Consider the following 12,489-nt stretch of genomic DNA (forward strand, 5'->3'; position numbering starts at 1 on the left):
CCTTGCGATATATGTCGATCAATTCCTACAGCCTATGGTTTTACAGATACCCAGTTATGTGAGAGACACTGGGGATTTTCTGTCTAAAATCTCTGACATAGTGATGACTTCCCATGACTGCTTTTTGGCTACAATGGATGTACAATCATTGTATACCATTATCCCCCACACAACAGGTATACAGGAGGTGTGCAATAGCCTGCAGGAGACTGGACATACCACACCACCTATTGACTTTCTTATGTCCCTAATCGAATTGATCCTGACCAAAAATCATTTCCTGTATGATTCTAAATATTATGGGCAGAACAACGGGACTGCTATGGGCAGTAACCTGGCACCGGCGTACGCCAATATTTTTATGGCAGCCTTTGAGAAAAAATACATCTATACACAATACAGTGCCAATATTGTTAAATATTTTAGATTCATTGACGATATTTTTATGTTGTGGTCTGGTACTAGAGATGAGTTTGTGTCGATGGTCAATACTCTGAATGCATTGGATGAACCAGTGAAGTTCACCTTCGACATTGATTCGGAGAAAATGAACTTCCTCGATGTGACACTCTTTCGTGATGGAGATGGGTTGGGGGCTACATTATATAAGAAAAGTACTGACCGCAACACCCTATTACAAGCGACCAGCCAACACCCAGCAAATTTGAAAGAAAGTCTCCCAGTGTCACAATTTCTAAGGGTGTTAAGAATAAACACATGCCCGCAGAAGACATCATTCCAAATTGATGAAATGCGACAACGTTTTCTTCAGAGAGGGTACTCTACCACCTGCATTGAGCGCTGCCTGGAAAAGGCTATGATAAGACACACGAACATCAATAAGGAAACAGTGGAGAAAAAACGTGAAGATCGCATGACATTTGTGAGCACGTTTGATCACACGTCAAAAAAATCTACTCAGATGATCAAAAAATTCTGGCCTATTCTGAAATCTGACCGATCACTCAAACTGGAACACTCACCACCGCCTATGTGTGCCTACCGGAGAAGCACTATGGACTATGTAATATATCTTCTCACATGTCCATGTGGATTATATTACATTGGTTTGACCACTCGTAATTTTCGCGAGAGAATGGCGAACCACAGACTTTCGATACGTACTGCACTGTCTACGGGTAAAACTGATAAACCAGTTGCCAGACACTTCATGACCGAGAAACACCAAGTCTCCACCCTACGCTGCATGTTAATTGATTATGTCCCTAAACCACCCCGAGGTGGCAATAGGGAATTAATTCTGAAAAGAAAGGAAGCACGATGGATATTTAACCTGAATACTATTCACCCTTTTGGTTTGAATGAGAACAACTCATTCAATATATTTTTGCAATAACCCTCTTTTGGTCTAAAACTGATGTGTATCAGGGTGTCGGTAACCAGTGATGTGGTGCGTGGTTTTGCAGATGTGACTATGCCCCAGGTTTTGACCTTGGGATATATTCGCATAGGCATACCCCGCATCTTTTAATATATATTTTTATGTCTGTTGAATTTAATCAGCCTGAAACCCATATATATTGGCGTAACTTAGATAATTTTGTAGCAACCATGCTAGCCCTTTTTTTCAGTCAATTTTTCTACTGTTCATCTTTTTATACTTTTTCAGATTTTTTCATACTTTGGTATAAAGTTTATTTATATTATTCCTTTGGTCACTAAAGTTAACACAGTCTGTCCCAGTTGGTAGCATAGAATTCATATCACGCCTGAGGATGGCGTGTAAGATTGGTCCATTACAGATTGTGTCGACATGAATAATGTCCGTGGTATCCAAGGGTGATAATTAGCTGGGCTCCCGGGTACCGCTAGGTACAATAGTATGGACCCGGTTTTGAGCCAGATTTAACCTGGAATGGAGTTAACCACTGTTGACAGTTAGTCGACACACAGCATGTACACTGTATGATTCTGTGTTGATACCACATGTGACCACCCTGGGTGCAGCAGCAAGAGATTGTTTGCCTCATGGTAACTAGGTCTGGTGGACATACAACAACAAACTCTGCATGTACTTTACGTTTTTTATTCAATCTACTGACACCGCTATAATAGTCATTGATTGATCCATATAACAGCGCTGGAGCGCATTTGACCCGCATACTTCCGGGTTCTGAGTGTCAGTGGAGCGCAGATGACGCGCGCACTTCCTGCTTCCGGTAAACACAGCCGGAGAGACTGAGCAGAGCGGGGACTCTGCACACACATGATACGGCACGCTGCCGCTTGCCTCACTGGTAATTATACATATTGTTTTACCGATGACTATACAGATTCCCTGGCGATAATGTTGTAAATTTACTCCTGGGCGTTTGTGTACTTAATGTGACCATAGGTGTTTACTATAGTAATGAAGCCACCCCCCTGGTGACGACATGCTTGAACATAATTGGCTAGATGTCTAATTCTAATTGATTGGCTAAGGTATATATGGGTTTCTGGAGCTGATCAGTGTACTCCTGGTCTTCTACTGGTGACACACTGCATCGCTTTTTCTCTGTCTTGAAAAAGGCCCTCCGGGGTCGAAACGTCGACAAATTTATGCTGACTTCTGTCAAATAAATCAACTTTTTTACCTGCTATTGGTGGTGAGTGCCCTCTCTGGTGACCTACACTGGAACTATACATTTGTATGTGGAAGTGACTTTCCTTAATAGGAGCACCCCCTGTTGTGGACATTACCTGGATGGGAGTGCGGATTTCCCTGCATAATATATATATATATATATATATATATATATATATATATATAAATATATATAGCTAATATTTTTACTCTCCTATTTCTACCTACATTATATCCAGGGCTATTTTTGTGCAGGCTCCAGCAGGAACTGTGGCCCTTATTCTAGTTCACTCTTTCTGACAAAATATTTCTTAGATGGACAAAACCATGTGCACTGTAGGTGAGGCAGGTGTTACTTGTGCAGAGATAATTAGATTTGGGTGGAGTTTTACACCTGCCTCACCTGCAGTGCAAATGGTTTTGTCCATCTAAGAAATATTTTGTCAGAAAGAGTGAACTAGAATAAGGGCCACAGTTCCTGCTGGAGCCTGCACAAAAATAGCCCTGGTTATATCCAATTCTCAACTATGGCAGTTTATATATCAACACTTAGATGATTTTCTGTCCCTAGTCTTTTATTATATATTATTTTTCTCTCCTTACTCGACAGTATATCGCACCATAACTATTTATGCTATAAGAACTAAATATTCCTTTAATTATCATGGTTGATATAGCCTATGTTTATTCATACTTATACATTGCGTTATTTCATTTAAAAAACCATGGATACTGGTCAATCGAAATTATCTTCCAAAGATACTTGGATTTGTTCAAAGTTTGCATTCTTTCCTCATCCTCTGATTAGATGCATCATGTTGACAGGCTGCAATTACTCAATTCATGGACCTTACTTTAGGTACTACAAATGTAAAACTCACTATAACTACAAGTAACTACAAAGCTATAATGTCATACACAATTGTAATCCCAGATATCCAAATAAAAATCATTGTTAAAAAAAAAATACAATTGCTATACCATTAGGCTGAGAAGGGCAAAAAAGTGAAAATCTATTTAAACCCTTTAAAAGGCAGAATTCATCAAAAAAAAAAAGAATGCTCTAGGTATGTCTGCAGATTAGTTACATGCTAAACTACTTGGACAAGACAAAACAATTGTATTTTCTAAAATGTCAATTCATGGATGACAAATGTTTCTTTAAAAAAACCTAAAACAAGAGATAAATCAAATAATCAAAACAGCTCAATTAAATATTTTGTTTCAATTTAAACCAAACAAAAATTAAATATCTTATTTTAAAACTTGGAAAGTAAATGATGCTTGTTTTAAAACTTCAGAGATGGCGTGACTATCCACATACCATAAAAAAACCTCTCTAGGTGCTTCTAGAGAGGAGGAGGCCAATGTTAAGACTTCATCTCACACCTCTATAGCCAGCAACTCTGTAAATTCTGGGCACTAGGGAACCCTAGGTGCTTATTCTATACATGTATAATATATAACATTTGCATGCCTTCTATAATTTTAGATGGGTGCAATGCTAGAGCAGGGGGATACTCTGCAGTGTGCAAGCCTGTCCCATCCAGTGTGTCTTGAAGTCATACTGAGACTGTGGCGCTGTCTGCAGCAGGATAAACAGATCCTGCTGTAACCTGGAAAGCTATTCTTGTCACTATAGACTGCATGGTGCATGCCTGGAGCATTCTACTGTGTGCAGGATGCAATCCCTGGCCCCTTCAAAACAAGATCAGGCTGTAACAATCCTTTTCCCATTGACCTATATCCTGGGCCAAGACATCACTCGCATAATCCTATTAACAATACTGGTTCTGTGACAATATTGAAGCACAATATCATGTGAATGTCAATTCAATTGCTATACTATCTGCATCCTTGAGGCCACAGTATGTAGCAAACATTAAACCCTTCAGTGGTGGATTTTCTTTTAGGGAGCGCTCCCCACTGGGCGAGTTTTTTTATGGGGAGCGCTCCACTGAACTATCAATCAGCCGCTGCCCATCCCGGCGCCCCGGCCCTGCCCCCGGCAGCTGGCTTGTCATAAGTCGGTGCCAGAGACTTGTATAGAAAAGCCGGAGGGGAGGGGGAGGAGGAGTGAGGAAGAGGTGCGGCAGAGGGGAGGGAGCCAGGCAGCGCTGAAGCTGCCTGAGTTCAGAGACTGAACTCAGCAGCGCTGCCTGGCTCTAAACAGTGGCAATCCTGAGAATTTTGGGGCTTGCCAGACTGGGTACTGAGGCACAGCCCGGGAAATTCTCGGGATTGCCACTGAAGGGGGTAGTAATGAAAAATAGAGCAGTTTGTTATTCTCCTCTATTTTTCTTTCTTATTTGGAATTTTGAGCAGTCCCAAACAAACAGCAGCACTGATTAGAGTATTGTTACCTTACATGAACCAGTAACTGTACTGTATTTAAATAGTGTCTTCAGATTTTTTTAGCGCCGGTCTCTCGATAAAACATTAATAATGGTCCAAAGGCTGATATATATCTTTGGATGTAAATCCGGCACTCCCGCCAATTGTAGATAAATTGCCCGCTGCCCTCTACTGCAAATAAGTAGATTTTGAAGAAATATGAAGCGGCACTCCAGGTCTTTAGTGAAATAAAGGTGATTATTTAATCATCATTAATGATGTTAAAATAAAGAATCACCTTTATTTCACTAAAACCTGGAGTGCCGCTTCATATTTCTTCAAAATATATATATATATATATATATATATGTATATATATATATATATATATATATATATATATATATATATATATATATATATATATATATATATATATATATATATAGGGTTTCAAATGGGTTTGTGAATACATCATGTATCGACCACAAGCATAATGAATAAAACAAACAGATTCTTTATATAAGAATTTTTATGTATTTTAATCAAAAAAAATTGTTACTATATGATTGTACCAACACCCTTTTGTCAATTGGATGACCTTTGGTGAAAAACTGGAAGGTGCTGGAAGGTAGTGGTTTATACTAGCGCTCTCTATTATTGCATATCCAATTGACGTACGGCCTGGGGGCTTAGCCCTATATCTGCAGATATATGCAACCAAGATCTCTGTATTATCTGATTAATATGTAGTTATTTTCTCACTCAGTGTGCAATTGGGATACAACATGTTTTTTTTCCTAGACAGAATTACCCCTCCCTTTTTGCACCTGAGTGACACACCTCTGATTGAGCAGCTTACCAACAAAAGTGTTGTGCAGTTGAGAGGCATAGATGGGTCAGCATTAGGAGGGATTGCTGACTCCAGAGTGCCATTGGAGAAGCCAGGGGTAGTTCCAGGTAAGCTGGCTCTCAGACGTTATACGCCATTATCATGTGGCCTTACACTGGGCTATTAAGCCCAGACATATATGTTATTGCTTATGGGATGGGTTTGGGAATGTGGTGCCCCCTGTGTTGGTAGGGTTGGTCTGCTCCAGGTTAGCACACCCTAATACTTTATTAACTCTTATTTTTCCTATCACATTGTATATATTTTGTATTTTAATCACACCTTCACTTCCCTACATAGCACTTTGTGCTTCTTATTAAACCTTACTAATTTTCATTTGTGTGCTGCCCTGGAGTACTCAGCCTGTGTTGGCATGTTGGGGGCCCACACCCCAGACCCATACCCAGTATTAGGGACCCCCAGTGACAGAGATATATGCAACCAAGATCTCTGTATTATCTGATTAATATGTAGTTATCTTCTCACTCAGTGTGCAATTGGGATACAACATGTTTTTTTTTTCCTAGACAGAATTACCCCTCCCTTTTGGCACCTGAGTGACACACCTCTGATTGAGCAGCTTACCAACAAAAGTGTTGTACTATATGATTGTACCAACACCCTTTTGTCAATTGGATGACCATTGGTGAAAAACTGAAAGGTGGAGGTTTATAATAGCGCTCTCTATTATTGCCTATCCAATTTTCTAACTGTCTCCCCCTAACAGGGGAGATTTATAGAGTAGCAGCATTCATCTTTGTCGGCGCATCTGGGGTCATCTTTGTTTTATATATATATATATATATATATATATATACACATATACATATATACATATATACACACTGAGTGGCCAAATTATTATGACCACTTGGCACTTATGTGAAGATCGGCAATAACTTCACGCTGTTGCTGCTAGAGGGTGAGATAGCTATAAAAAGGGAATGCAGGACAAGTAAAGCTACTGTGTTGCTTGTAAAGAAATGGTCAAAAAACATGATTTAACTGAGTTTGAACACGGGATGATTGTAGGCGCTCGAACCGTCGGAAACAGTATCAGCAAAATGGCTGCACTTGTGAATTGTTCAAGAGCAGCAGTTATTAATGTTTACAGAGAGTGTACTACCAAGCAGAAAACAGGATCTCAACGTCAGGCTTGTGGTCTTCACAGGCTACTGAATGCTCGATCTGAAAGGAGACTTGCCAGAGTTGTCCTGTCCAACAGAAGAGCAACAGTATGTTAAATTGTGGGGAATCTTAATCAAGGAGCAAATGCGAAGGTCTTTGAATGAACTGTTTGACGCACATTACACTGTATAAGCTATGGAAGCCGATAACCTGTTCGGAAGCCTCTACTGTCTGCCTCGAACAAGAGCAGACGTTTCCAATTTGCAAAAGAACACAAGGATTGGACAGTGGATTTATTAGGCACTCGCAGGTCTTATTAGCCGCAGAACAAAGAGACTGTGCAGTCTTCAGAAGTTAAGCAATGTTTCAAGCTTTATGGCCATAAAGCTTGTAGTTGGAAGCTGCTACTGTGTTCTGTTTACAGTATGCAAGGCTGCAACTATAAAAAGATGCATGCATGGCGTCATCAGCAGCAAAAGTGCAGCTTTCTGCCACAAATATTTTGGATGAACTTACACCTATGTTTATAGCTATTTTGTTTGCAAAATGCATATTTGCTTTTAGGCATCAATACAACTTTGAATATTTCTCAGCTATAAAAAAGTGAACCTCAAATCTCTCTCCAACACACCAGAAATAACAGCCCATATTGGGTCTGAAAACATGTTTAAAAGCATTCTTTATGTCTATGCAAAAAGAAACCATCAATCAGAGTCAGGAGTGCAATAAATGGGATGCGGTCGTTAGGTCGGCACAAGAAAGGTCAACACTCCTTAGGTTGACATTGGAAGGTCGACAGGCAGAAGGTCGACAGGGATGAAAGGTCAACAGGGTCCTTAGGTCGATGCAGAAATATGATACAGGTTTTATTATTTTTTTTTCCCACAGTGGTTCCAGAACAGGCAGTAGATCATGCCCTACCATTCACTAAGGCATGGAGGGAGAATAGAGAATACAATAGTGTGCCGAGTGTAGCAAGGCACTGTGTCTGAAGGATTGTAAGTGTAGTGAGGGGCTGCGGTACACTTAGACAGTGTCCAGAACTAGACGTCTAGATCTAGACGCCCCCCCCCCCCAAAAAAAAAAAAATATATGTGTCAACCTTCTGCATTATCAACCTTTTTCCGGTTGACCTAATGACCCTGTAGACCTTCAGTACCCATGAACATTCTGCCTGTCAACTTCCGGTGTTGACCCTTTCTTGGGTCGACCTAACGATCCATACCCCAATGACCAGCATGTTATAGTGATGATCATCATCATCAACAACTATTATCTGAACCTACACTTGACGCCCACAAACAAAAAAAATTTCTCTGACGTACAGTATACAATAATTTGTTTTTTTTGTCTTCAAATGTTCCCATTTGCACAATCCTGAAAAACTGACCTATGTCGGAAAGCCCCTTAACTTTACTTTACACAGCAATTTCACACAAAATACCTGTACAGTACGCTAACAAATGAGGGCCTATATTTCTTACAGAATTTTACTTTATTATTAATGTTATGACTAACAGGACATAGAAAAATATTTAGTATAAACATGCACAATTGTATATTTGTTTATCCTAAGAAAAAGTTAGCCTTACGTTCTTGGAAAGATGTGAAGAGCATTTGGAAACGACTTGTGCGGCTGCCTTCATCTGCCCACATTCGGATGACTCCGAGACCTGTACGCAGCATCACATCGTTAGCAACAGTGCTGCAAAATTTGGCTTTCAAATCTTCCACTGAACTACTTCCGTCATATACAGCCACAAAATTTCTTTTACATTCATTTGAATTTTGCATTTCATAGTCCAAAAATCGTAAATATATCTGGGAATAAAGAAAGTACATTTTGAGAGCACTATTTCACATTGATTGAGCATTCAAAGTTCAATCAGTAAGTACTTCAATTATCTGTTATTCAAAGCAAACCATTTATTAAACTGCATAGTACTTCCATTATTGATGAAAATAGGATATTTAATACTTGCTAAAAAATCTTTCATGAGGATTTCTCAAAAATACCTAACTTGGAATAGTAAAAGTTTAGAGAAATATTATCGTTAAAATCTTAAGTATGCAAAGAATTAATTTTGCAAAAAGGGATGAGGGGACCTGCGCTAACAATAGTCTCTAGATGGTATTGTGCTAATGTGCTGCAACTTATGACAGATGAGATGAGACAGGTGTGTGCTGTAAACAATGAGTATGGTTTATTGCACGTATCCAGTCAAATCTAGTAGGTGCATACATACAAAATTGTTCAGAGGGGCTTGGGCAGGGTGGGAACGGGTATGCCAGGTTTCCAGGCTCAGTACTGGTTCTGGGTGGGCAAAGTCACGTGGCAAACAGGGATGGGGGTATGCAAAAAGCCAGATAGTCTCTGGGTGTAAATCGGCAAAGACAGTGTGTTAAAGTCCAATGTCTATGAATGGCTGGTGGGGTGGGCAGGTGTGGGTAGGCACAGGCTGGTGGTGCGGGGGGCTGGCGTCCCGTCCCCTCCGCAGTACACCTCTCACCTGTGCTTCCCGCTGGAGGTGAGCGCTACAATCCCTCCACAAAAAAAAAAAAAAAAGAATGAGTTTTGTCTGCAAACAACCTAGTTTTGCCTTTGGCTAATCAGGCTGCAGTTTCCTGCTTTTACATTCTGCCTGTGGGGGTGCAGCCCTAAACAACCAAAAATACTAATACACAAATGTGACATCCCCAGGCAACGCCGCGGTACATGCTATGAATGTGGAGGTAAAGAATGGGACATCAGGTCTTCTCTTCACAAACAGAACAGCAATTTATTTAACTGTGCTGTAATTGTGTCTCTGCTATCCATTGATCTATCTCTATATAAGTCAACCATATTGTCCGATGAACCAAAGTAAACATTTATTTGGTGTGCATATACTGTATAATACATAAATGTCTTTTTATTAATCAGTCAAAATTAGACATAATTAATGAAAGCATTCCTCAGTTGGTTGTTACTGACACAAAAAAAATTTAAACAATTATGTCTACCTTTTTCTGGTGTGTACATTTTCCATGTCGACATATTGGCCATAGTAGATATCTCCAATAACTGCTGATGTTACATTGGTGATCACTTCACTTCCTTTTGGACCACCTAACCAATTTAGTGCAAATATTGCTGTGAGAGATGTGCAAAATATCCGTTTAAAATTCCAGGGACGTAGTTAAGGAATATGAATCACTTTAGTTATTGCCAGCAAATGATCTAAAGTCAATCAATTGAAGTTTAGTTAAATACTGCACCAAAAAAAAAGTCACTATGAGCAAGACTGGCATTTTTAGCAGATATTTTGCACATCTCTGACAGCAACGTTGGCACTCAAAGGGTTAATTGTACATCTAGGCAATCCATCATTTTTACTGCCCCAATAGGCGGTAATATGAAACTATTTTCAGATCTATAACGGATAATTAATAAATGCCCCTTAACCCCTTCATAGGGGTACATCTTGCAATTAATTCACAAATAAATTTGTGTTGTTAATTTTAATATTTCCCCATTGTTCCTCAGATCTTACCCATAAGTAAAACATTTCCAAGCACTTGTTTTCAAATAATGGAGCTGGACATATAAGGAAAGTGAATTCAACTTAACAATTTCAGCAACCACCTTTTTGGGGTTAAATTCCTAAAGCTTCTAAAAATAAAAAGAGGTGATGTTTCTTATAGCAACCAACCAATAAGATTCTGTCTATCATTTCATCTTATAAAATGATAGACAGAGTCTGATTGGTTGCTATGAACAACATCACTTCTTGTCATTTTTAGAAGTTTTAGTAAATTTTCCCCTTTGAATTTGGCGTGATATGTAATGTAGTACAAAAATAATTGAGAGCTTGTATAAGCTTGAAAAAGTGGCGGAACTCCCGGAGGCAATGGAGTCATCTGCCGCCGGGCGACAGCCTTAAGGGGGGCACTGGCTCCATTGCCTCCCGATTTTCAGTTTCCTTGCTCATTCCTGTACTTTAGAAGGTGCTGGCTAACGGTTCCCTTATTGTATGCAGCGCGCCCGGTGCCCGCCCCCCCCCCCCCCCAATCCCCTCCTCCCCTCCCCTCCGGGATTACAGTGCAGGCAACAACGCTTCCCCCGCTCAAGCTGCTTGATGTTCAATAGTAGTGCACAGCCAGACAGTGAACTCCTCAGGGATCTGAAATTACTTACCCTGGCTTTAACTTCAGGCTACTTGGAGATTAAAGATGATCACTGTCTGGCTGTGATTAGCTCCGTCCAGGACATCAGAAAGTCCCGCCCCTCTTCTGTGCTCAGTGTGTCACTCTGCAGTTAAATCGAGTGCTGCTGCCAACAGCATGTATTCAGTAGAAACTCAGAAGCTTTGCAAACAGATGGTTATTGAAAGTAAGTCCCTGCTGGGTGGAGCAATGGGAAGGGGCCAGGAGGGGCACAGAAAGGCATGTGGAGGAATAGGGCATGTGGGATGTTTTGGCACACAGAGTCTTATGGTTGAAAGGGGCTAGGGTGACACAGTCATGTAGTTGGAAGGGGCCAGGGTGTCACAGAGAGGCAAGTGTTTTGAAGGGGTCAGGGTGGCACAGAGACTCATGTAATTGGAAGGGGCCAGGGTGGCACAGAGAGGCATGTGGTTAGAAGGGGCCAGGTTGGCACAGAGATGCATGTCGTTGGAAGGGGCCAGTGTAGCACAGAGAGGCATGTGGCAGGCCAGGGTGGCACAGAGTCATGTAGTTGGAAGGGGCCAGGGTGGCACAGAGAGGCATGTGGTTGGAAGGCCAGGGTGGCACAGAGTCATGTGGTTGGAAGGGGCCAGGGTGGCACAGAGAGGTGTGTGGTTGGAAGGGGCCAGGGTGGCACATAGGCAAGTGGTATATGGGAGCACAATGCTAACAAAAGAACTGCACAATATGGTATGTGGAGGGAGAAGGGGAGCACAGCCTGGGGTGTGAAAGTTAGAAGGAAAGCATAGTGTGGGATATGGTTTGAGTGAGGGGATGGGACATGCCAGATCCATTGCATTGGTGCCAGAACCTGGCTAGCCATCGCTGGCTCTCACCTCTCCTGGCATAGCCAGCAGCAACCTATATGTGTGTTTTTCTTCTATCAGTGCCTGTGTGTGTTCTTCTATTGATGCTTATGTGTGTGATACAGACCATACATTACATGCAGGCAGCATCTGTTCACACTGCAGGCAGAGTTTTTGGGTTGATTAGCATCTTCATGAGTCTTGGGCACAGCACTTCCATTGATAAAAAGGGTGTGTGTCTTAAGGACATGCCCCTTTTGATAGGCCAAAACCCCATCATAAAGTGAGTGCAACAGTACACCCTTTAGTAAACATTAAGGGCCTGATTCAGACCTGTTTGCTAGGCAGTGAATGTTCACAGCCTAGCAAACAAGCCTGCATTTGCATGCAAGTGGATGTGTACGATTACACATCCGCTTGCATGCAGCCACACAGGTAAAAAATCAGTGGTCGCTGACCATGGAATGATTTTATTCCCCTTCTAAACTGACTTTTATCCTGCTGGAGATGGCCAAATTCAGGGTGGGCGCTGACAT

General features: G+C 41.1%; 1 protein-coding gene across 3 annotated transcripts in view; it reads right to left on the bottom strand.

Moving 5' to 3' along the window:
• The window catches only part of NETO1 (neuropilin and tolloid like 1), a 137,589-nt gene that overhangs the window by 25,254 nt on the left and 99,846 nt on the right, over positions 1-12,489 (bottom strand). For all 3 annotated transcript variants that reach the window (XM_083187726.1, XM_083187725.1, XM_083187724.1), the window contains exon 7: positions 8,534-8,762. In XM_083187726.1, the coding sequence (XP_083043852.1) occupies positions 8,534-8,762 (229 nt within the window). The remainder of the gene's footprint in view (positions 1-8,533; positions 8,763-12,489) is intronic.

The sequence above is a fragment of the Crinia signifera genome, chromosome 5 (genome assembly GCF_055691185.1).
Source record: "Crinia signifera chromosome 5, ASM5569118v1, whole genome shotgun sequence".
Taxonomy (NCBI): Eukaryota; Metazoa; Chordata; class Amphibia; order Anura; family Myobatrachidae; genus Crinia; species Crinia signifera.